Source organism: Vanacampus margaritifer, chromosome 2 (assembly GCF_051991255.1).
Source record: "Vanacampus margaritifer isolate UIUO_Vmar chromosome 2, RoL_Vmar_1.0, whole genome shotgun sequence".
Classification (NCBI taxonomy): domain Eukaryota; kingdom Metazoa; phylum Chordata; class Actinopteri; order Syngnathiformes; family Syngnathidae; genus Vanacampus; species Vanacampus margaritifer.
This window is the reverse complement of record NC_135433.1, coordinates 40,640,769-40,666,837: the sequence shown is the minus strand read 5'-3', so window position 1 is coordinate 40,666,837 and position 26,069 is coordinate 40,640,769. Positions and strand designations below refer to the sequence as shown.

Below are 26,069 nucleotides of genomic sequence, written 5' to 3'. Positions count from 1 at the left end.
TTGTTTAAAAAAAAAAAAAAAGATAAAATCATAGACCAACATAAACGTGTTGACACAAGTTCAATTACTGGTAACATAAACATATATGAAAAGGATTAATGGCTTTTCACTTAGTGGAGAGCTTCTTTTCATCGAGTTGACCGCCATTTTGACTAGTGACAAGCTCGGAATTGTCAATACACGTAAATTTGATTAGTGCGCTAAGAGCGTGGTTGTTTCATTTGTCAGCGCCTCTCTGTCGTGTTTCAGTTTTGTAGGGGTTGGGGTTTTGTTTATTTTGGGTGTGTTTGTGGTGTTTGTCTAGTTTTCCTTAGTTCTTCCCGTCTCGTTATGTCTGATCACGTCCACCTGTGTGTCTTTTCCCTTCCCAGTGTGTTTGGCCAATATTGTGTTCCCCAGGTTCCTCATTAGTGTTGGTGTATTTAGGCCCCGTCCACACGAAAGCCAGTTTCAATGTATCCTCACAAGTTTCTTACCGCTTAAGCCGTCTGTCCAGATGACGGCATGGTTTTGGAGCTTAAAACCGAACACTTTTGAAACCGGGCTCCAGAGTGGAGAGATTTCAAAACGCATCCCGTAAGCGTCCGTCTGGACACCATATGCAGGATACTCCTCCAGTGATGACGTAATGGTCGCAGTTCGAAGACGACGCATTGTCACACATTGATGACTATTGTGCCAATTCTCGCGTGTCTGCGCGTGAACCGTCAGTCTGTCAACAACAATGGCGGATAGCCGTGTCGTAGTCGTTTTGCGCAGCCTCCTTAGCTTGCTTATGCTTTTGAAGCAAAATATTTAGCTTCTTTATTCCCACGTTCAACAAGCGATGTTGTACTTGAATCACCCGCCATCGTCACTTCTCCTGTGTTCCTCTTTTTCATGTTGTTTTGATACATGCTGAAGGGAAAAAAAACATGGTTTGATACGTCCTCATGAAACCTCTTATATAAGGATATGTTGTTGTCCTGAACTGTTGTACAAATCCAGGTGCCCAACAATTTGTAAATAAAGGGCTGGATCAGCCTGGGAACGCTTCCTTGTTTATACTACAGCCTTCCCTGCTTTGCAAAAAATGTTTTCGAAAGTGTCTGAGAAAGGGCTTTGCTAGCCCGGTTTCCCACGCTAATGAATAAAAGACGGAGCGGCACGCGGTCCCGACAGAGTCATTTGCGGAACACGTACGATTGCCCAGCCGTTTTGCAGCTCGTTCTACCCGGACCGTAGGCTCTCCGGTCTAGTGTCAAGGTAAGCGCTGATGATCATTATATTATGCTGCTTAACGTTGTAGTGTATTGATTGCTGTTTGCGGGGAATAAAAGGTACAATCATTCTAGCAAAGCAAGTTGTGATTATTGCTGTTTGCGGGGAATAAAAGGTAAATTCTAGCAAATCGAGTTGTGACTGTTGCTGTTTGCGGGGAATGAAAGGGATAATCATTCTAGCATAGCGCAGGTGTTGATTGCTGTTTGCGGGGAATAAAAGACACGGTTATTCTAGCAAAGTATATCAAGTCTCTGTGTATTCATTGTTGCCGCCGACCACTCACGATCCTGCATAAAAATATAAAGGTGAAGTAGTGTTTTCCATAAAACACATGCAAAGCCATGTTTGTTCTGTAGATTGCAATAAAGTTCGGGAAAAAAAAGTGTTCGCCTTCTTTGCTGATTCTTCTTCTACGCATTCCGTCAACTCCTTGTGGCTGCGCTATAGCGCCACTCCAGACTTGGCATATACATTACAGCGGTTAAACGTCCTCAGCTTCTTCTTTTGGACACACGCAAGTCTTGAAATGCTTCTGTGTTTACGAGATTTGTTTGAGGAATGAAGCCGGCTTTGCTTCCGTCTGGACGGGGCCTTAGTCTGTTGTGTTTGTCCAGTCTGTGTGGGATCATTGTTGAAGTCATGTGGCGTTGTCGATGTCGAAGTCCTGTGTGGGAGTTTTGGTTTTCTTGTCGCGTCAAGCTAAGCCTCGTAACAGTTAAGTCATCTCTGTTTCAGTCTAGTTGTCTACGTCTCAGTCTAGACTGTCTCAGACTGTGATGAGAACGATTCTCATCACAGTCTAGTCGTCTTCATCACAGTCCCGTGTCCTCATCACAGTTAAATTGCCCACGTTAAGTCAAGCCAGCCACAGTCATGGTGGCCAGTCTCTTCTCGCCTGGTCCAGTCGTGGCGACCAGTCTCCTCTTGCCCAGTCCTGTTGTGGTGACCAGTCTACCCCCTGTCATGCCCAGTCGTGGCGACCAGTCTTCTCACTTCCTGTGCAGTCACGTTCCGTCCAGCCCTTGTCCCCTCCCCTTACTTTCTTTTTTTCTTTTCTTTGAGAGAGCTCATTATTGTTCATTCGGTAATCTTACCAATTCGACATGTCATCATCATTGCTCTCTCTCTCTCTTTTTTTTCTCTTTGTCTTTTTTTTGTCCTGAGTATGTACGTGAGAATGTGCATGTGCAGGTGTGTGTGTGAATATGTGTGTGAGTGTGTGCTCATTAGTTCACCTAAAACCTATTAAAAATCCCATACCATTCAACTAAACCGAATACTTCAGAATCCAGCTAGAGTCGTAAAGTTGTCAGGAGACCCGAGGAAGGATCAAAGAAAAGAAAGGAAAGGGAAATCCAGCACCGACCAACATCTACTACCCACCGGGTTACCAACCAGAATCTTTCACCAACCCCAGAAACATCTAAATTCCAACATATTAGGGAGACCTCAAGAGACCAAAGGAAAGACTGAGGAAAGGAAGGAAGGATAGATGAAATAGAGACAACAGCCTCCACTGATTCAACGACCAGAGGAAGAAGCAGATTGTGTTTGAATTTTCGGTAGATGCTGGTGTGGTGGATCTGGCATGCATGAAAACCTCCACCAAAGAAGGAAGCCGTTGACCCCGGCCAGGACAGAGCAAGCACAATCCCCCAGGGCCGCCCCAGGCCGCGGCAGCGCCAAGGCACAACCACTGGGCCCCGCAGGGGCCATTGGCCGGAGAGCAAACCCAGGAGCGCCCCCCACCCCAACACGGCCCGCGCCCCAAGCCCAACGTAGCAGAACAGGGCACAGCCCTCCCCGTACTTCCTATGTTTTAATAAAGTTCCTCACATTGCCCTTCATTCATGTCTCCCTGTCGTGTTTCCCCGCATTTGGGTCCACCCTCTGGCAACTATTCCCCCCGACCGTGACACTCGCTCTGTGTTGTCGTGTGTGGCTCCCCACATAACAGAGACAATGAAAGGAAAATTAACTGTTTCTTAAACCCAGCGACACATGTTTTTCAGCCAGTAGCTGACAATAGACACTTGAGCACAAAAAAACATATTTTGTTGATAGGTTAAAGACATGGGTTTGTTTCCATCGCATTCAGTAGACACGCCCACGCCATGCCCCATCCAACCGCTGGAAGGCGGGTCTCTGTTTTTTATGATTTTGGAGCCTTTTTATGTTTGGTAAAAAAAATTTATTCCATCAAATTTGCAATTTATAGTTTGTACCGTTATAGATTACTGTGGCAATGTAATTGCCCCCCCCAAACCCCTTTGTCAACCAAATAAACGATAGCCGTGAGAAAAGAATGGGGAGCCATGGAAAACTTGATCACGTGTCACCACCCCAAATCATATCGCGTGTGAGGTCAGGGTGGCTGAGGGTGGCACCAGGTATGCTTGGAAAGAAAAACAAGCACCATGTGGTTTTTAATGCAAAGCAGGCCTCAAATCTCAAGTCACCCGAGGACCTTGAACGCACCTCAGGAGGGGAAACAACTCGTGCATTCCTCACGCCAGCTATGTCAAGTATGCGCTGAGCTGAGCTTCCATGACGGTGCTTACCTGAGCTATGTGTGCTCATTCATTTTTCTTTAGTCATTACATAAGTAAATAAGTAAGTAAATACAGTAACGTATAAAACATAGAATAATGACATAAGAAATTAAAATGTAAAGAATGAAGTCGTTTTTTTCACATTTTAAAAGCTTCAAAGTGTATTGTGCTGTTGCTTTTGGCGTGTGTGAATTGACCACAAGGGGGCAGTCTAATACAGACATAGATATACATGGAGATGGTCGCAGCTCATTAAGATGCAGCAATATTTGGTGATCTTCACAGAGGATAAAGAATATCTGTCTGTGGGTATTATATTATGTCTTCATGTGTAGCTCCATTGTTTGAGTTCAAATAACCAAAGGATTGTAAAAGCATGATGCTAATGCTATTTGTTAGCTCATCTGTAGCGTTTTATATTGCTTGTTAGAATAATCTTAACTGATTTATAATACTTTGAGGATTATTTCTATTTGTTGGTAATTCATTTCTATTGTGCAAGTCGTTGGTAATCGTGAATAACTAGCAAGAAATGCAGTGGCAGGAAATCATGATAAGTACGTCATGAGAGTGCAGATGAATGAATGTGATGAACTTTTTTTCTTTAGTCAGTCATTTATTTCTAATGTGAAAGGTGGCAAGCGGAGAAATCACATTAATCACAATATGTAAGTTACGAGACTGAAGGTGACATTAATCACAATATGTAAGTTACGAGACTGAAGGTGACTGAATTTGTCATGGACTTTTTTTTTTTTTAACTTTGTGGGTTATTTCTAGTCGCTCTGCTTACGGTATTTCTGTTGATTATTATAAATACTGTCACATTAATTATAGCACACTGAGCGTGCTTATGCTATGAGCGTGACTGAGTATGTTATGGACTTTTTTATTTTGTGGATTATTTCTATTCAATTAGTGTCTATTTTTCAAGGAAGCAGTTATGAATAATTGGTGAGAGAATCCATTGCATTTTACAGCATTTACACATACAGCATATAAATGTGTCTGATTGAGTGTGTTGTGGACTATTTTGACTTTGTGGATTATTATTTGCTGTGATGCATATTTCTATTGTGCAAGATGGTGGTTTTCATAAAAGAACTCGTGAGATGAGGCGACACATTAATTATAACATGTAAATATGTCCATACGATACGATACAATACGATATACTTTTATTTTCCCCGTGGGGAACTTTTTCCTGGACTCCGTCCAGCTGCAGTTTACAGTAAGGAAAAAACAACAGAATAGAAAGAGATAAAATCAAAATTAAATAAGAAGTGCAGCAGTAGTTTACAGTAAGAAAAACAACAGAATAGAGAGAGATAATTAAAATAAATAAGAAGTGCAGCAATAAGTAGAAGGTATATTGTATGTAGAACAACCAAGCGCTCAGTGGCCTTTTTTGTCTTTGTGGATTATTCCTAGTTCTGATCATTTCCATTGTGTAGTTGGCTCGGAATTGTAAACTGCTAACTCACTAAACTACGTCAGCAGGTGCACTCTGTGTATTTCTGTAATATGAATATGACAGTGTTCTGGACAGCATCTGCTACGCAGCTGGGTAATGTTGCTCTTTCTGTAAAACAGGAGGATGTGCTTATAATGTATATTTTTTTAAGTCCCGGGTTTTTATCTGTTCTCCCTCTGAGAGGACGTCATCGAGACCGGGTCGAGGCGACATAGGTAGCGGGACAAAGTGACCTTTTTGCTGGTGATGAGGAAGGGGAAAATGGCCCACATTCATCTATCATTTGTTATCTTTAATTCAACAAATGGATTTAAAATGCAAGACCTTCATAACATGTATGATAATGCAGCAGACTAAGAATCATTTCTAGTGCTTATAGAGGTTCCAAATATTACTAATAACCCTGTCCTGAAAATTACAACCACAATTAATATTAAACAATAAGATTTACTGTTAGTCAAACACTTCCCAGAAATGCATGGGAATAAATATAATCTTATTAATCCAATCACAGTTAGTTTTTAGTTATTAAAAAATATAAATATAAAACAAAAAGAAGCTGCTCAAGATTAAAATACAAAAATATTATATAATTTTTTGAAAAAAAATTCTGAAAAGAAAATTTAAAAAACTATATATATATATATATATATATATATATATATATATATATATATATATATATATATATATGTAGCCCTATAGTCTAAACACAGTTCAGCATTTTGATTTATATTGCATTTGTGGAATATGAATCAAGCAGAAAAATCTGTTTTTACCACCTCAGAGGGTGGCCATTTTGCCACTTTCTGTCAAGTGAAAATTACATCACAATGGCTCAGTGCTCAGGTAATGACTAATCAAGGCTCACTTGTTGTCTGGGTTTGGCCATGTGACGTTTGCAAGCAATATTAATCAGAATACCTTTTTGAAAAATATACAAAACAAGAAGAAGATGGCAACAGAGCTAACAGTGATGTTAATAAAATCTGTTACATTCCCAATGCAGTCACCATGCACACATGTTTAAGTCAGTGACGCACACACACACTCGCACACACAAACACCGCTTCCATCTGGAGCCTATTACGGTGGTTCCCACCCACAGGAAGGGGGCTATCATTTGCGAGTGACAGGTACAGGGATCTCAGCTCTGCTGTTGTGTGATTCTTTGGATAGTCTGCAGGGGCCTTCATATTTTGAACTAGAAGGATATTTGTTGAAAATGTTATTAATCCCGGCAACTGCCTGTCTTTTGCTTGTCATCTCTTCCTTTTCCTTTCCTCTTCCTGAGTGTGCCGAGTAATCCACGCTCATGTTGAATAATGTCACGCAGGTGAGTCACCACGATTTCACGTCAAAGCTGACTCACCCACTGTCCCCTCACTCCTTGCCCCCATCCTCACCTTTTTTCCCATCATGCACTGGACCTGGTGGGTATGGGAGTCATGCATATAACGTGTTATTTTATGTTCAATGTGTTTGTGTAACATTCATTCATGTCTGTGTGTTATTTTCCATATATGGGCGTGATGGTCGTGACATATCTGGAGCAGTGGTCATTAGACAAAAAACAAAAAAATTAGGTCATTACTCAGCAGCCTCCAGGTAGATGTGTGAACAGCAGGCAGCACTCAAACATACATGCACATGTATATTCTTTCTCACACACACACACACACACACACTCACATTAAACACACGCAATCAAAAACGCACACACACATACAAGGCGGTGATTGTTGTAGTGATATCAACTGTGTGACTCAGCGTACCAAAAAATAAGACCCAGCCGTCGCCGCTCGTCGCTGCCGACCTTCATCAATATGGTGGTCAAGATGGCAACAGGAAGTGTCCGCTCACCGCCAACAGGAAATGAATGTGGCATCACGAACCTCATTGTCCTCCTTGTGGAAGCCTCGGTTACAAAAACACAAATAAAAATCTGGTTTATAGTTACAAAATAAGGACCTGTGGAAGCCTGACACATTTATACGCTGCATTAGCATTTAGTATTGACATGAGCAATTTAGCAAAATTATATCCAAGAAATACATGAACATGTTATTCTCGTGCTTATCTAATGTAATGCTAAATGCTAACAACTCTTAATCCTGGATTATCTGATAAAAATCCACCAAAACCCACAAGAATCTTACCACACCTTTTTTTGTAAGATGTTTCTCATGCTTATCTTAATGCTAATGCTAAGTGCTATCAATAACACCTCTCAGAGCAGGATCATTTGCTAAATGCCTCAAAGACCATCAAAAATTACAAGAGGTTTATCTTTCACAGTGCATTAGTATTTACCATTAGCAATTCAGCAAGGTGGCAAGACATTAAAGGTTTTAAACGCCCACCCCACTCCCCATCCCCCACCCACTGATTGAGCCCGAGGGTCTTCAGCATTATTCCTTAATGAACCCAGTGAAGAAGAGAAGACATTTAATTTGCATTTCCTGCTCAGAAATGTTGAATAAAAGCTCCATTTCCTCACGGGATGCACGTGAAGCAGCATGGGGCTCACCTGTGGAGGTGTTGTCATGTAAGACCCCCCACCCCCCCGCGCCCCAAATAACAAGCAAAAAAAACAAAGAGGACACTCATACAGACTTTTACATGTGCTTGTTGTACCTTAATACCTGTGAGGATTTAAATTATTTTACATTAGGAAGTCTTTATAAAAAAAATACAATAAAAATGTACATAATACAAAATGAAGGAATAACGGTACACTTTTTTTTGTTCATGAACCTCATGAATTGGCCTGTGAGTTAACTGTTTTTAATTTTTGTTACTTTAGTTTTCGTGACTTTTTTAAATTTATTTTGCGCCAGCATGAAATAATAAAATCATTACATAAAGAAAATAAATATGAATTGGTTTATGGAATATTTAGAAATAGATTTAAAAAAAATTATCCGCTAATTTATTAAATTATGCAAACTTTCTATTTCTGACATTTACACATTCAGTAACTTTGTGTTTTGACTGGCTTTAAATGCATGATGATGTTGCTTTCAGAGCCAGTCTGAAATCATAGTTTCACCACAACAATTGTGGTCAGAAGAGGAACAACGTTTCATTTCTTAATAAAAGGTCAATAATATTTTTTACCCACTTATTTCAAGAAAATGTGTCTCAATGAGAAACATTAAAGTAAATGCTAAATTTCTTTAGCTCAAGTTATAGATATAGTTGAAGCATTCATCACTAACTACACCTCTGGAATGATTTGTCTATATGCAGTCTTTCACCTAAAGAGCAGGGAAAGACTCACGCGTGGAGTTCAGGCGCACCTGGCACATGCCGGGGGTGTGGAAACCCGATATTCTGCAGGTACAAGAATAGCTCGATGGGCACGGCAAAAGCCACCTCACTGACATGCTGTAGCCTCCTGTCGAGCCAAGGGGACGCTGCCTAGGTGCTATATATGTTATATAAGTTTTATATTTTTAAGAACAAGGGAGACGTGCAGAGTAGGTGTGACGGAGTAGTTCAAAGTGGAAGTGGGACTACATCAGGGATAGGCTCCGAGCCCCTTCTTGTTCGCCATGGTAATGGTCAGGATGGCAGACGAGCATAGACAGGAATCTCCATGGACTATGATGTTTGCAAATGACATTGTGATCTGTAGTGAGAGCAGGGAACAGGTGGAGGAGAAGCTAGAGGCGTGGAGGTTTGCCCTGGAAAGGAGGGGAATGAAGGTTAGCCGTAGCAAGACGGAGTATCTGTGTGTCAAAGGGAGGGACCCAAAGGGAAGAGTGAGGTTACAGGGAGAAGAGACCAAGAAGGTGGAAGAGTTTAAGTATTCAACAGTTCAGAGCAATGGAGAGTGTGGAAAACGAAGTGAAGAAGCGTGTGCAGGCAGGCTGGAACGGGTGGAGAAAAGTGTCAGCTGTGATGTGTGATAGAAGAGTTTCAGCTAAAATGAAAGGAAAGGTTTATCAAACTGTGGCGATACCAGCAATGCTGTTTGGTTCTGGAGACAGTACCACTGAGGAAAAGAAAGGAGGCAGAGCTGAAGGTGGCAGAGATGAAGATGCTGAGGTTCTCTTTGGGAGTGACCAGGATGGATAGAATTAGGATGAGTACATCTGAGGGACAGCACATGTTAGAGGCTTTGGAGAGAAAGTCAGAGAGGCCAGACTGAGATGGTTTGGACATGTCCAGAGGAGAGATAGTCAGTGTATTGGCAGAAGGATGCTGAGCTTTCCAAATGCCAGGAAGGTCTAGAGGAAGACCAAAGAGCAGGTGTTAAAGAGGACATGAAGGTAGTTGGTGTGAGAGCAGAGTATGCAGAGGACAGGGTTAGATGGATGCAACTGAATCGCTATTTTACTATTAACAACAAACCAACTATTTTTTTAATTATATTAAAAATATCTAATGATTTAAGACAAATAAAAGATATATCGCCTAAAATATAAATTAATGAGTAAGAATACATTTTGATGAACCAATCTAGGAGACAACTTTGTGTGTGCGCGCGCCCTCGCGTGTGTATTTTTTTTTTAAACGGCACTACACATACCTGCGTGTGCCACCTGTATAACGTGAATTTTAGTTACATAATTGAAGTGCATAATGACACAAGTTTTGTATTTAAGCTGTTTCTTTACAGTTATGTGTACCGTAAAAAGGAGCCGTGGAAAGAACGACTCGGAGTAGGTGTTTGCCGTACAGCAAGAGATACCGTCGCAAACTAGGTGTTCGACGTGAAAGAAAGGAGGGGAGAGATTGGTGTCTATGGTAACGAATTAGAAGGTGTTGGCCGTAAAGTAGAAGACAGCGTCGCAAACCAGGTGTTCTCATTGGGGAAACACAGTAACTAGAAATTAAAGGTTAAAAACACGTCATTCTATGATACGTTGAGATCAAATTTTAAGCGTTTATGCTTTCAGGTGCGGTTTTTACATCATAACAGTTTAGGAAACGGGGGAAGAGGGGAAAGGTGACGTCGTAAAATGGAAAACAACGTCGCAAACCAGGTGGGTGAAGGATCCATGGTAACGGATGAGAAGGTGTTTGCCGAAAAGCTGTACGCAGCGTCGTAAACCAGGTGTTCAGCACGAGAAAATCAGAGCAGGGGTGTCAAGGCTAGGTTCTATAGTAATTAACGCGAAGGTGTTACCATAAAGTAGCAGAACACTTCGCCAGCCAGGTGACGAAAGGTGAAAGATAGACGTGGGGGGGGGGGGGGGGGGGTACTTGTGGTAAAGACAAAGAAGGTATTAGCCGTAAAGCGGAAAGCAGCGTCGCAAACCAGGTGTTCAGCCCCCGGAGGGAGAGGGAGGGGTGATGTGACGTCGTAAAGCAGGAGGCAGCGTCGCAAACCAGGTGTTTCGGAAAGGAGGAGGGGGAAGGTGACGTCGTAAAGTAGACATGGGTGGGTGAGGTGGGGGGTGGGGGGTGACTCGCGAGTGGCTGTGTGCTTCACTCGCAGCGAGGCGATCATGGCGGATGGCCCCAGGTGTAAGCGCAGAAAACAGGCCAACCCGAAACGGAGCAGCGGTGAGTGTTAAACTCCGCCCGGGTCGGGCCACCGCCGCCGTGCGGAGCGGGACCTGGACCGGACCCCCACTCCCCTCCCTCCCGGACTTGTTGCGGTCGACTTTGGTGGACTTTAATGGGGGGCGGTGTTTTTTTTTTTTGGTGTACCGTTATACCTGGATGGCGTCTCTCCCTCCGCCTAGCGGTACTCTCGTCGAACCGTTATCCGTTACAATAAGTAAGGGAAGCGCTTGTTTTGTGACTTTTCTGATTTATTTCAACCACTTTATGCACTTTTGCAAGTGACTTTTTCCCCCTCTCCACAACAACGTGGCCCCCACTTACGGGGCGCACTTTGTGAACGACAGGCGGATGAAAGCTAGGGCCGGGGCGAGGCTCGGCCGGGCTCGGGAGGACCGACGAACCGGGCCGTGGGAGTACGACAACTCGGCGGGTGTTGTTTTGATGGTGGGAGCCTGGCTCCGGGGGTCGTGGCTAAGTGCACTATTTTCGCACGAGGTTTAGTGATGGCAGAGAGATGGGATGTTTATTATTTCGTGGCCACTTACCCCCCCCCCCCCTCCTCTCTTCTTCCTTTTGCTCCTCCTCCCTGCTGCTGCTCAAATGTTGCCTCGTTTAAGGTAAGCGTGGAAGTGATTATGCAAAAAAGGGAAAAAAAACTACTTTCATCTTCGGCGTCATCTCTCACACCGGACTCGCTTAACTAATCCGTTAATTCTATGCAAACCCGCGTGGAAATGCGTGTCCACGCCACAAAAAGTGAACCACATGTCATCGACTAGTCAGTATTTTACGCATTTGTTAATTCGGCGAAGGTTTTGAGTAGAAAAACACACACGGTGTCCTACTTTGCATAATGTATTTACATTAGCCTGCTAATAATAGGGACCGTTATCCGCGCGTGGATGGGAGGGGGTGGAGAACACCTTTCCCCCCACCCCCCTCTCCTGTCGTGATGACATCACGACGGTGCGTCCGTCCAGGAGCCATCATCACCATCCTCCTCATCCTCATCATGTTTACCTGAAGGCGGCTCGCGATGGCTTAGAAATCATAAGAATTAAAAGAATACCTGCAGAAGCTCGACCGGAAACGGATCTCGTGGCGTGGGTGTCGCGAGGACCTCGACACGCACACACACAAGGGGGTGCAAAGCAAATGACAACCTGCGCAGGTAGCGGTGCTTTTTTGCTCTCTTCTTATTCTTCTTTTTTGCTTTTTATAATCTCGCGGGATTTATGTCGTCGTGACCCATTTGAGCGTGATTTTATTTCCTCGCCTCCTTTTATTTTTATTGCGCGTTTCATTGGGGCAAAAAAAAAAATATCCACGCGTGGTGTTTCGGTGTCCATTGTGCTGTGCGGTTCATTCGCACTTTTATCGGTTCAATGGCGGCCGTCACTGCAGTGGAGGAAGGCGGGAGACGGGTTGGGGTGGGGTCGAGTGGCCCTCCACCCTCCCCGGATTGAGGCTCGCTTGGCTCCGTCGCGCCGCACAGGTGATGCTAAACCTCCGCCAAGGTGCCTTTTTGGAGGGTTGTTTCTGCGGCGCGTGGTGCGTTCATGGTCCTTGGAGGACGTGGTGGGTTTACGGGAGGGGGGTGGTGGCTCTAGGTGCTGTCATGGCCGCAGGTGTTGTCCTCCCCCCGCCCCCTTTTTAGCTTTATGCACGAGGCGAGGCCATTTGATGAAGATGATGTGGATGATGATGACCTGGTTTGTAGATCATAGTGGAAACCACGTGAATCACACCACGTCATAGACGAGGGTGACGCTTGCATGGCATGATTGACGGTTGGTTATTTGCATATTAAATATGCCAACTATTAAATTCAATAAGGGATGTATGAGTAAAAGGGATAAAAATATGATACAGTAATGCGAGAAAATTAAAAGAAAAATTTCTTAACCATGATAAAAATTAATTAAAAAAAAACGTATGTAAGGTCAATAGGGTTCAAATGGTACTAGAAAACAACAATGAATTACAAAACATAACATTACATACTGAAATGTACTAATTACATCACACAAAATAAAGTTAGATTTTTTTTAATTACTATTTTGTATTATGAATATGAATACATTAATTGTATTTATGTCAGTACATTATAATTTAAGGTTGAAATGTCATGAGTAAAAATTCTTAAAACTCCCCCCGAACAATGTGAAATGACAAGAATATAGTTGTAAACAGTTGGAGAATAAATTGTGATCTTATTGAGGAAAAAAAATCACAAAATTAAGTAATAAAGTATTTATTATAATAAATATTATAAATAATTATGCATACATTTTAGAGTTCAGACTTGCACTCAAAATCTCCATTTGCCATTAATGTCAACATCGTAGTCCAACAAATGAAAAATTCAATTTGATCAAAATGGATTCACTTATATAGCGCTTTATTATTAGCATATGTTTACAAAACCATGTTCACTTCTCTCATTTAAACATATCATAGTGTAGCCTACATTGGTGCGTTGACGCAGCGTATCAACCCACGGAAGAGTTAACCTTTGTAGTTAAAAATAACTTACTTAACCTCCAGGATCCTGCGCCGTATACCATGACCAACAAAAGAACCCAGGATGTTTTTTTCCTCTTTGCTCGCATTTTAAATTCAACCTCGTTGTGTTGGTGCTATTCGTCTTAGCTAGCGCTAGCTAACATGGTTCGTTTCTCAGGTCTGGCGTCCAAGTTTGCAAACTCCCTTTTATTTTGTTGTAGGACAGCATGAGTCCAACAGCGTGGCAATTTAATTTAATGCTCATTAACCGGTCAAATATTCCCATACACATGCAACTACTTCCGGGCGTCTGCTCGACATTCGTAGCTTTCACGCATCTGCGCTCCCAACGTAGATACGTATAGTAAATCATTATAAGTATTAAATGATGGAAAAAGTCTATGTAACAAGAATACTTTTTTTTTTTTATTGAAACGTGAAATTACAAAAACTGTCAAAATAGTAAGAGACTAAAATCATGAGATTACGAGAAAAGATGAAAACTGTCACAAAGTAAAATTGTAATATAAAATGTAGATTTTTCTTGTGAGGTACTTGCTTCAACCCAGCACATTGGGTTGAAGATATTGAAGAATGTGTAATGTAACATTCTTGGCGGCCGAATGGCTCAGCAACACCACTGACTTCAGACACAAGATTGGGGTCTAAATCCCGGTCAGTGTAAGCAAGCAAAATCAATAAATAAACTGCCAAACATTTGCGAGTGACTTGCTTTGGCAACCCCTGACAGGAGAAAGTTACTGCATATTCACCTTAAAAAAAAAAATGTTAATAAACTTCAGCAACCTGGGAACCTATTTCTTGGTAGCTGTAACAGTGTAACTCATCAGTATGGCTAGTTATCAGCCCTAGCTATTTCACCCAATATAGGTTACATTTGAGCAGTCTGTTGTGTATATATATTGGTATCTTTGTGTCTACCCCTGACATTGACTGGCTACCAGTCTGTTATTTGTCTAAATGGGCTCTGATGTTGACTGGTGAGTGGCGACCAGTTCATTGTTTGTGTATTTGTTACCTAAATTTGGCTGGCGACCAGTACAGGGCCCCGTAGTCCTCGTGTTGTGCAGTACTTCCTTCTTTGGGGTCATGTGACTTCTTTTTTCGGCCAATCTGCAGCGTCTTCCTGCTCATTAGATCAGCTTGATTGGGGTTCAGGTTTTACTGTCTTGTGTATTCTTCACATATTTTCATTTCATGTATGACAGGGGTTCAAAGGTCAACAGGCTGTTATTGGCTGTTGGTTCCTGCCATGTGATGCTGACATGTTACTTTCTCTTTGCTGGTGTGTGTGCGTGCGTGTGTAACAAATAGAATGACAAAGCACAACAGGACGTCTTTAGCAAGTTAGCATCACGTCCGCCGCCCCCTTTTTGCCTTTTATGGTCTGTATCGGGGGAGGCGCCTACTGGACCACTGATGCTACTGCTGCTCTGTGACTAATTGAGCCATACAGCATGTGTGTGTGTGTGTGTGCGTGTGTCAAAGTGGGGAAACTGCTTCTTTCCTTACTGGCTTTGCATGACAACTTTGCTTTTATTTTTGTAATGACGTGTTAAGGTGTCACATAATGAGCTGTGATGCAAACTGTGTCAGTAAGTTGTCTGATTCTGGCTTGCTATTCTATTAACAGCAGACGTGTACTATTGAATATGAATTGTACTTTAAGCGCGCTTTATATCACAATGCAAAGTAGCACTGAAAAGGAGGAAAGATAATTATGAGAAAAATAGTTGCAATGTTAGCAGAATAAAGTCTGATTCATTTAATTAGGCTATAAAATTAAGAGAGAAAAGTCGCAAAGTTAGCACAATACAGTTTACAAGAATAAAGTTATGTTAAAAAAAGTTGTCTGGGTAGCGAGTATAAGTCATAATATTGTATAGGGCCTGACTGATTAATTTATATTTTAAAATTGGCAAAAATCAGCTGATTGCCCCCCCCCCACACACACACACACACACACAAACACATTACAACAAAGACATTCATGACATGACATGTAAGGAATAATCGGTTCAGAAAATGGATGGATGGATTCTAAAAAAAGAGAAAGAAATGCCAATACAAATTTTCCAATTTTTGCAAATGTTCTCTTCAGTTCAATCAATGTTCTGCCTGAAGATAAAGTTGTAATATGTCACATCAAAAAATGTCATAAATCTCAACATAAGTATGTTCTTTTTGTTTGTTTGTTTAAAGTAAAAGTGAGAATAATTGGATTGCGAAAACTATAATTCCTAATAAAGGCTTATTATATAAAAAAATATATATTCTTTTTTATGTCAGACTAAATTTAGCATTGGTGTCACATGACTGCACGCGCTCCTTATGAGTCTTATTTTGACCGAAAGAGGAAGTTACAAGACTAAAGCTGAAACCAACGAGTGTGAGCATTAAGCTAGCGTTTTAGCATGTTGGGGTGGTGTTGCTGTGCTCTCCCAGGAGTGGGGCGTGGCCCTAGCTATATGACAATGAAGTGTTTGCTTGGGAGCCGTAACGCCCCCTGAGCCCCCTTTAAGAGGTCAGAGTTCACCCCCGTTGCCCCCCACCCCCAAAATCCCAACGCTTTGTGTTAGCCCTTCAGAGCACATGTGCAAGTCGGCACAATGTGGACGCTTAAGTAATCTCATTACATCATCACACGCTAAAATGCTGTGATGTCATCAGTTCTCTTCATGATGCTTTTAACAAAAAACAAAAAAATACTTGTTAAGATGACAGTTTTTACCTTTGTTGAAGGGGAAGTGAGAGTGTAAGCTATAGCAAAGGATGATAACAGAACCAAGAGAGAGAAGAGGGACAACAAAAGCAACAAATTGTGGTGTTTGTTTTGTGAGTGGCCAGACAGCGAGAAGAGACCACAAAATCAAAAACACCTTCTGGTACCTGGTTTGAGCAAAAAAATGTTTAGAGGGGGCTAACAGAAGGGAAAAGGGGGGAACAAAACACTATTAACCAGACAATAACAACACCTGCTAACATGTAGCTTGAGAAGGTACAGACACAGAGAGATAAAAACAAACAAACAAAAAACACTTTCTGTTTCTGTCTTCACGAGAGAGGATTAAAAAAAATAACAAAAGAAAATACCAGCCAGTAATGAGCTAATGTGGAGACAGAAGAAAAATCAAACAGCAAAAACAAATACTTTTTTATTTGTCTTCGCACCTGAAATGTATGCTCAATTGGATTCAGGTCAGGTGATTGACCTGACCACTGCCTACATTCTAAAAACAGTTGGGTCAAAAATAACCCAACTATGGGTAAAATTTTTTTTTACCAATCTTCTACTGGGTTTGTTTTTTACAAAATGAAGTAAAGGTTCTTATCAATATTTATGAGTTGTTTTACACTAAAAGACTCGTTTCTTGACTCAAAGTTGGGTCAAATTGACCCACAAAGTGGATCGGTGCATTTTTTATCCATAATTGGGTTACTTTTGACCCAAATGTTTTTAGAGTGTCGCATTTGCCTTTTTAAAACTTGTCGCAGTATGCTTTGGGTCAGGGCTGGACTGGCCATCTGGCATACAGGGTAGATGACCGGTAGGCCGGCGCCTTTTGGGGCTGATGCGCTGTAATTATTTTCTTCCTTTATACTCAAGAGACTGGCTCACAATTTAGAAGGAGCAGTCCATTACTTAATCCATTTACAATATAGATAGCAAACATCAACATCAGTGGCAGATCTACGAGGTAGCCAAAGGTGCTCAGGAGTGGGGCCTGACTATTGGGCCTATGTCAAATTGCCAGGGCCAATTTTTTGTGCCAGTCCAGCCCTGCTTTGGGTCATTGTCCATCTGCACTGCGAAGCACTGACTGAAAGCTTCAGAACGCATCCTGCTGCTTTTGACAGTTAAGTTCCTTTTGGCAATCGAACCATAACAACCCCAGGGAGCAAACAATCTAACACATTTGGAAACACCTGCTTGCTTGTCTTTCAGTTTTTCTTTTTGTGTCTTTTAGCTTCTATCTACTGTTACTCACGTGTCTTTTTTTGTCCTCGCTGTTAACTCTCACTCTTTTTTGCTGTTTGTTGTCTCCTTTCTTTCTCTCAGACATATAGAAGATATACAGTGCCATATATCCTATGTAAGATATGCGAGTTTTTAATCCTTTCTTCACTTTTAATGACAATTTTTTAAGCGCACCAGATTACAGTTGAGCCAAATCCTTCTTTTTTAAGTCATACAGTTCTATAATTATGCAACAAATGAATGATGCATCATCACGTCTTCTTCATGTGATCATATTCATCAAAACACTTTTTTTTAGATGAAGGAATTCCATGTGTGTTTGTTGTCCAAAAAAAGACAGCAATTCAAGCTGTATGTGTGTGTGCGTGTATATAAGACAAATCCTCCTCCCCCCTCCAGTGTGGGCGGTGGGAAAGTCCTGTGTCTCTCTTATGGCAGTGTTGAATTTGCATATCTCTCCGTCCTACTTTCTCTTTCTTTCTTTGGCTGGGCCTGAGAGGCTCAAAAGAAGCAGCTGGTTGCACTAAAGGGGGGGAAAAATAGAGTGAAGCACACCGCACCGAGCACTTACTGTAGGTAGACTCACTTACATAACAGGAGTACTGCAACTCGTCTTAAAATATGGAGAATAAATAACGATCATGTCAGTGATTAATGTGGGGTTTGCATTAAGGACCACTTGTTGCTAGGTGGAGTTCGTCAGGCCTCAATCCCACAAAAAAGCTACAGAATTTATACATTAAAAAAAAAAAAAATATATATATATATATACTACAATAAATGTATTATCGTATGTGTTACAATTTTAGTAACTGAAATCAACAACAGGACCATGTTCTCCCTGGTCACAAATTTGCAAGGACCACTTGTTACTAGGCAGACTTCGTCAGGCTCAAGCCTACAAAAAAACAAGCAAAAACAAAGTCGGCAGAATTTATCTTTAAAAAAATAAAAAAATAAACTGGTGGTACAAATATGTAATAATAGTTATTATTTAGAAATTATTTATGATTTTTGTAAAAGATCAACCAAATTCCACACCAGAGCAAAGGTTTTCAAGGTTGCAACTTGTTTGTGAAGTTTGGGTTTATTTTATTTTATCACCAAAAAAGGGTTACTAAATCATAAAAATTAATTAATTAATTTACATACAATATAAGTGTAATAATATTTTTTTTCATGCCCACCAGAAGACAAAAAAAAAGCCAGGATGAGGGATACTTTTTATTTTAATTAAATGTTATATTTGTACAATTTTAATACAATAAATTTCAGGGGTGGGCAAACTCGGTCTTCGAGGAGCAGGGTCCTGCAGGATTAAGATGTTTCCCTTCCCCAACACACCTGATTCATATGATCAGCTCATCATCAGCAAGCTCTGCATAAACCTGATAACGATCCTGTTCATTGGAATGATTTGGAAGAGGGATACCTCTAAAACTGATCAAAAAAACAAAAATGTATGAATAATATTCTTACTTGATTATATTAGTTCACTAGGCAAAATTGTAAAAATAATAATAATAAAGCGCCACAATTTATTTATTTTTTCACATTTATTTGTGTAATTCAGCAATTTTGTCCAACTGTCACATGTCTGTGAGGACCAATGCTACAAAAGAAAAATGAAAAAGAAATAAAAGATAGTGGTCAGAATGAATCACGTTTTTAAAAATATAATTTACTGTACAAAATCTCATTAATTTCTTTATTTAAATGTGCTGACGTGCTAAAGTGCAACTTGATTATTACCATTTTAAAAATGATTGCAGCTACTGTAGTTGCGTGGAAGGTACTCAAATGAAATACAGGTGTGTGTGTGTTTGTGTGTGTGCGTCCCGGGGGTCTTATGTTGATGAATCTGTTAGCGTAAAGTCTCGGTGCCTCGGAGACCGACAAGTCCCCACGGAGGAGTGCTAATGGAGGCCACCCGGGCCTTATTGATGTCGTGTAATGCTATTGTAATGGAAACCGCTAATGCTACATGCTAACTGCGCTTTTCTAGCGTGACACGTGAGGGTACTTCCTGTTTGGCTGCGCCTTGTCAAATTAAAAGCAATGTTTGAAAAAAGTCAGTTAGAATATACATGGTGACTTTTAGCTAAACTGCCCTGTATTGTGTGTGAATGAACATGTACACACCTGCACCTACAGTGGATACAAAAAGTCTACACACCACTGTTCAAAAGGCAGATTAATTTGTGATAACCAAAAATGAGACCAAGATAATTCATTTCAAATTTCACCTACCTACCTACCTACCTATCTACCTACTTAGCTATGCATTATATTACTATTCTTAAAATTCCTCACCCATTTCCCCTCTCCCTTCACCAATCTCTCCCCCAACACTCCCCATATCCCTCAAATAGTGGACACTTACATTCCGTATTCTGTATTATGCTAAATGCTATGTTGTATAAACACAATACTTAGTTGTTATTTTTAGAATAAGAACACATCCTGCTGGGCCTTGGAGAGGCGGTACCACTCTATTGTAGAAACGCAAGCGTGTGCATACACACTCACACGCACACTTTCCCTGTGTTCAAGTGTTGGCCTCTACAGTATAATGAGCAGGTGACTGGAATCATTGGTTACAACACACTTGACCTCCAGTGCACTGAAAGTTGTCAAGAAAGTGTTAGCAGAAATGCTAAAGCTAAAGTGACGATGTCATACCTGACGAGGGACATTCTGTCCCCCCTCCCAACATGGATGTTGTGTCACAGGACACTATTTGTGTGCGTGTATTTTTTTAAAATTGGTCCACCGTAATCATGGCAGTTTGAGATTTATCAACGTGAGCGCGTCACCTGAAGCAGAAAGTGACAGAGGGACGCAAACAGGAAGTGACCGATTTGTACCCCACTTCCTCACGTGTCACTTCCTGCATGAGCACCTGGCTTCCATGTCACTTCCTGTCACGTCTTATGATGGTGCGTGTGTTGATGTAGGCCAAAGGCATTTCTCACCACTGTTTCTATGTAGTAGCCGTGCATCCTGAGTAGTGTGTATCCTTAGTAATACTACAATCTTCTGTACACATAAAGTCCTACTTAGGATAAAGAACTGCAGGAGTAAAGTGTTATTTATAATATGATAGAGGATTGTGGTTCTACGTTGAATATGGGACTACTTAGGATACAGTATTACATAGGACACACAGTATTACTTACCACAATTTATGGTATGACTTATATTGCACTATGCATAGGATACAGTACTTAATAGGATACATTACTACATAGGATACACAGATACGGTTCTACATAGGGTAATGGACAACATACTAAGGCCTAGATACACCAATCCGACATCGGCTAAATGTGACTGACACCTAACCCCTGTTGCGTCGGCCCAGACGTCGGCACGTCGCGTAAAAAAAATGACGTAAATACACACCGACCCCGACTATTACGTACCTTTAGCGCATGCGCGATAAGTAATTTCCCTCCGTACCAACGGCGCCGGTAGTCTTTATTCCTAAAGGCAACCGGAAACCTCTTTACGGGGATATAGAAACGTAAACAATGCATACCGGTTACTTTTACTAATTACAAACAGTTGCTATACTTCTCAACTATAAAACTAAATCCTACTTGCTATATCCAGTCGCGTCCCCATGTCATGCCGTAGTTTGGCTTTCATACCTTTGTCGGCATACCCTTTAACGGTAATAAAGTAACGTCTTGCTAGAACGCCACCAGCAAACGTTGGTTGGGATGTCACCCTTTTATTTATCTTAACAAACGCTACTGTTAGCCGTAGCCGACGCTAGAAAATAGAATACAACTCATGAGGGGCTAGCAGAAAAGCCAAGAACACACGCAACCAACCCGCACGTAACTTCCCTCCCCTCCCGCAAGACCCGTGTTGCATTTACTAACAGTCGGGCATAAGAGTGGTAAACAGAAATGGCAACACCCGAACACACAACACACTTAGTTCGTTACAATATCATACAATGCCGGTCATTTTCCCGATCTTCTGTCCAGACAGACATTGTACGTTCAAATGACAATGCGCAAAATGAGAAAAAAAAACAAGGTCCAGGCTTTCCATCAGTACTGTTTATCCGCGTTCGCCACTTCCTCTTCTTTCCCCGTGCGCTGATTCGCTAGCTAACAGCCAATCACAGTGATCAAATGCCCCAACGCCGATTCAACATGTCGAATTTGCTGGAACCTTCCCTCCAACGTATTCTAGCTCGATCCAACTTAATGACAACGCTGCCCGACTCCCGACGTCGGATTGGTGTATCTAAACCTTTATGATGCACAACTATTTAAGGACTAAATAGGATTAGGTACCACCTATACCAGAGGTGGCCATCGAGGGCCGGAGTCCTGCAGGTTTTGCATGTTGCCCTTCTTCAACACAGCTGATATATGATCAGCTCATCAGCAAACTCTGCATAAGCCTGATAACGACCCTGTTGATTGGAATCAGCTTGTGTTGGAAGTGAGAAATCTCTAAAACCTGCAGGACTCCGGCCCTCGAGGACCGACATTGCCCACCTCTGACCTATATATTTTTTAGCAATGTGTGTCATATGTAGCATTGTATCCTACCTAGCTGCGTTACTCCTAAGTATTACTCCATACAGTATAGCTACAGAACTACAGTGGATATGCTTCTAAACTGCAGGGGTGGGCAATCTCGGCCCTCAAGGGCCGGAGTCCTGCAGGTTTTGTAGGTTTCCCTCTTCCAACACAATCTGATTCCAATCAACAGGGTCGTTATCAGGCTTATGCAGAGCTTGCTGATGAGCTGATCATATATCAGCTGTGTTGGAGAAGGGAAACATCCAAAACCTGCAGGACTGCGGCCCTCGAGGACTGAGTTTGCCCACCCCATCAGCTGATTTAAATTTCAACCTTAAAATACTAATTATTTCACATTATTTGAGTGATCTAAATTGATGAGCTGTGAGGTAAAGGAAGGAAAACTACATGACTGTCCCTTTAAGAGGGCCTGCAGCTGCTCTCTGTGTCGAAGTCTGGTCACATCTAGCTGCAGACAGACAGACACATACATGAACACACACACACACACACACACACACTGGGGTAATTGTCTGTTGGGGGTTTGGCGGGCTTCCCATGCCACACAGCTGCACTGGGTCAACACACACGCACACACACACATTAGTTGTGGCCTGGTGATGCGCTTCACATCAATGTTGCTCACCTGTGGCAACCACTCATAGACTTCCTCCTTCCTCGTTGTGTTTTTGCGCTACTTATTTGTACCTACCCTGCAGTCCACCTCAGTATTTTGCTTGTTATTTCTTGCTTGGGGTCACCAGCGTTGGCGTGAGGTCCACTCACTCGTGAGGGTGACATCTGTTCTGAACAGGAAGTGCTGGCTGGCCCTTCACAATAAACTGCTGATGCTGCATTAAGTCATGGCTAATTACTAAATATAAAGTTGACCTAAATGTAGTTTTTCCCCCCTACTTACCACATACATGTACAACGACATACTTATTTACATGCTTACATAATGACTTACCTTGACATGTTTACATACTATTTTAGCATTATTATATACTTTAATAGACACATACTTAAATACTTAATTGCATACTTCATTTCATTACATACTTAACTGCATACTTATGCATATGCATTATGACATACCTACATAGACACATTGTCATAATTACATAAAGTATTTCATATTTACGTTGACAAATTTACATTATCACCTAATGTGAGATACACACATTTTCATACTTAATTTTATACTTGCATTAATACATACAACATAAACAATTACATAGACTCATGCGTACTTATATACATACAGTACATCATCTATACAGTACTTAATTGCATGCGCAAAGAGACAGATATATAATTACACATTTACATACTAAGGCATGCTTATTTACATACTTAGATAAACACATAGTTAATGGGCTCTTTGCACAAATCCACTACTTCCTGAACTCAATACCACTCCTTCATTTCCTGTCTTTCATGAGTGGGCAAACTGATTAATCCAGGTGTGCCAAACCTCAGTAACCATGACGACAGTGAGCAGACACAGCTGGATTAATCAGTTTGTCCACTCATGAAAGACAGGAAATGAAGGAGTGGTATTGAGTTCAGGAAGTAGCCGTGCTGTGCAAAGAGCCCATTACAGGGGAGGGGACTTACATACATCTTTACATACTTGCATAGATGTACTGTATACTTAAATAAATAATGACTCAATACACATGCAGTACACATAAACACATACATTATGAGGCGCTTAATCACTTAGGTGCATACTGAGAAAGATGATTATGTACGTAATTACATGCATGTCATATGGGTAGAGCAATGTGTGTGTGTTTGTGGCCCTGTGGTGTCTGTTGACATTGTCATCATGTGTCTAATAATCTCAATGTTGTGCGATCATGACTTTGCATCTTGTTATGTGCGCTAACTTTGTTTTTTTTTCTTTTCTCGTCGTCTCACAGTGACAAACTTGAACGGCGGCTTGGAGGCCAGCAGCTCCGACTCGGACGATGACGACAAGCTACACATCGTGGAGGACGAAATCCCGCTGGAGGCCGATGGGACCGCTGTGGCAAGGAGGGACCGCCGCAATGCCAAAGACGCAACAGACACCGACAACGCAGTATTAGCACACAACGGAGCCTGCAATGAAGGTAAGAACTGAAAGGTATTATTAGATTACTTTATTAAGTGTAATCTTTGCGTGTTCAAAATAATTGAATTGAGATCTCATGAAGAAGTTTTCCTTGCAAGGATTTATTAAGAGCTCTTAAGACACAAGTGAAAGCTTACATCATTAAGCAATGTCTAGCCAGCAAGTGTGTAGAAAATAAAAGCACCCACTCTCTTTATACATGAAAAAGGTTTCTCTCCGCCTCTCAGACTAGACAAAGGGCTAGTGATTATAATAACCAGACATTGTGATATACCGATATGTTTACTCCAGCTCCCCACCAGCCCGGAAAAATGATAAAGACAGGCTTTGACCTTGAACCTTCAGTTTTTACGACCAAATGACTAATGACATGAGAACCTTGACAACTTTTAAAACATACACATTCTTATCTCACCAGCTGGAAAAGGGAGTGAAAAAAGTCCAATATATATCACACAAACATTATCAGTGTTATTCATTACAATACACACAGTTATATGGCACCTATATACTTATAAGTAAATTCAAAAACAGTAAAAATATAAATTGAAAATGTTAAATGTCTTCAGAACACGTCACCTACGAGATGAGTCAAAACATGAAAAAAATGCAAACAAAAGTTTTCTGATGAGTACAAAACTGTGAAAATTATTTGGACAAAAGTGTTGGGACACATACAGCAACTTTAAATAGGCAGAAAAGGAAGGATGGAAGGAAGGAGTGATGATGATGGAAGGTAAGAAGGAAGGAAACAAGGTTGTATGAAAGGAAGGATGGAAGGAAATTGGAATGGATGGAAAGAAGCAAATGAGACGAAGGGAGAAAGGATGGGAGGAAGGAATTATGGCAGTTGGGAAGGAAGGGAAGTAATGAGGATAAGAAGGTAGAAATGAAATGAGAGAGAAAGGAAGGAAGGAAGATGGGAAAGAAAATTGGAAGGAAAGAGGTGAGGGCGGAAGGAAGTAAGAATAAAAAAAGGCAGGACAGAAAGTAAAGAAGAGGTATTTTAGAAGACTGACCAGGGTTCCTGCGGGGTCTAAAAAAAAAGTCTTAAAAAGTCTAAAATTCAGAAACTTAAATTTTAGGCCTTAAATGTCTTAAAAGCACCCATATTTTCATGTCAAGTCTAAAAGTTAATTTACCCAAGTCTCAAATTCTTATATCCGCTCACTCCATTCCGAGAACTTTCTGTAGAGAAAAAAAAATGCCTGTTGCGTTGTTGTTTCTACTGTCTGCGTTTGTATTGTAGTCACTGTAGTTCCGAGTGGTCGGGTAGTTCGTATCGGTTGGCCTAGCATCTAGCTTGCTGAATTCGGATCACGGCAGATAAAAGCCTTCGATCGCCGCAAATAGTTCTAAATTGGGTGGAGGTCGCTGTAGGTGCATGGAGCGGACATTGAGTTTGATGCCCTGTGTAGCATTCTCACCAATTAGTCTTATATTTGTCTTTATTCACTTTGATTTGAAGTTAGCACATGACGCTATCCCGTCACTTCGCGGCTCTCTTCTTTGACTGTCTATGAAGTAACGTCATTATGTGGGTGCGCCCCAGTGTGCCACCAAGTGTTCAGACGGAGACACTACAGTTTGTGCGGAGAACGTTTTAATGGGAGCAACTCTGGCTCAATGTTGTATTGAATTTAATTATTTGCACTTGCCTTGAAAAAACACTTGTACAGCCACATATTTTGAATGTGACTTTTATGGCCACTTGATATTTTACTTTTATTTTATGTACGTATTTAGTTTTTAAAATTCATTGTATTGTTTAAAGTACAGGGTGTCTGGACATTGGTAAAAATACAAATGGCCCTAGAAATTTGATCAACAAATGTGATGAAATCAACACTTTGGGAAGGAAAAAGGAGGGGGAAGGAAGAAAGAAGGTGAAGAGGAAGAAGGATGGGAGGAAATAGATGAGAGATGGATGGGAGGTTGGGAGGGAGGAAGATGTTAGGAAGAAGAGGGAATGAAGAAACTAGAAAATAGAAAGGAAGGATGGGAAGGATGATGCAAGGGTTGGAAGGAAGGTGTGAAGGAAGGAAGGCAGCAAAGATGAATGAATAAGGATGGGAGGATTAAAGGT

The 26,069-nt window shown here is 41.3% G+C and overlaps 1 protein-coding gene and 1 long non-coding RNA gene across 4 annotated transcripts in view; one reads left to right on the top strand and one right to left on the bottom strand.

Moving 5' to 3' along the window:
• Positions 1-6,005: 6,005 nt before the first annotated feature.
• Positions 6,006-12,001, bottom strand: LOC144044328 (uncharacterized). Its single transcript, XR_013291254.1, has 3 exons — positions 11,879-12,001; positions 7,065-7,207; positions 6,006-6,719 (listed from the first exon to the last, which is right to left on the bottom strand). It is a non-coding gene; the product is annotated as an uncharacterized LOC144044328 (long non-coding RNA).
• The window catches only part of LOC144044327 (zinc finger E-box-binding homeobox 1-like), a 35,418-nt gene continuing 20,040 nt past the window's right edge, over positions 10,692-26,069 (top strand). Inside the window, exons 1-2 of one of the 3 annotated variants that reach the window (XM_077558661.1) lie at positions 10,692-10,806; positions 23,790-23,981. In XM_077558661.1, coding sequence (XP_077414787.1) covers positions 10,749-10,806; positions 23,790-23,981 — 250 coding nt within the window. In that variant the 5' untranslated portion in view covers positions 10,692-10,748. Of the gene's footprint in view, positions 10,807-10,926; positions 11,024-11,748; positions 11,981-23,789; positions 23,982-26,069 lie in introns of those variants that run through there. The other 2 variants (XM_077558662.1, XM_077558663.1) reach the window with 2 other exon arrangements.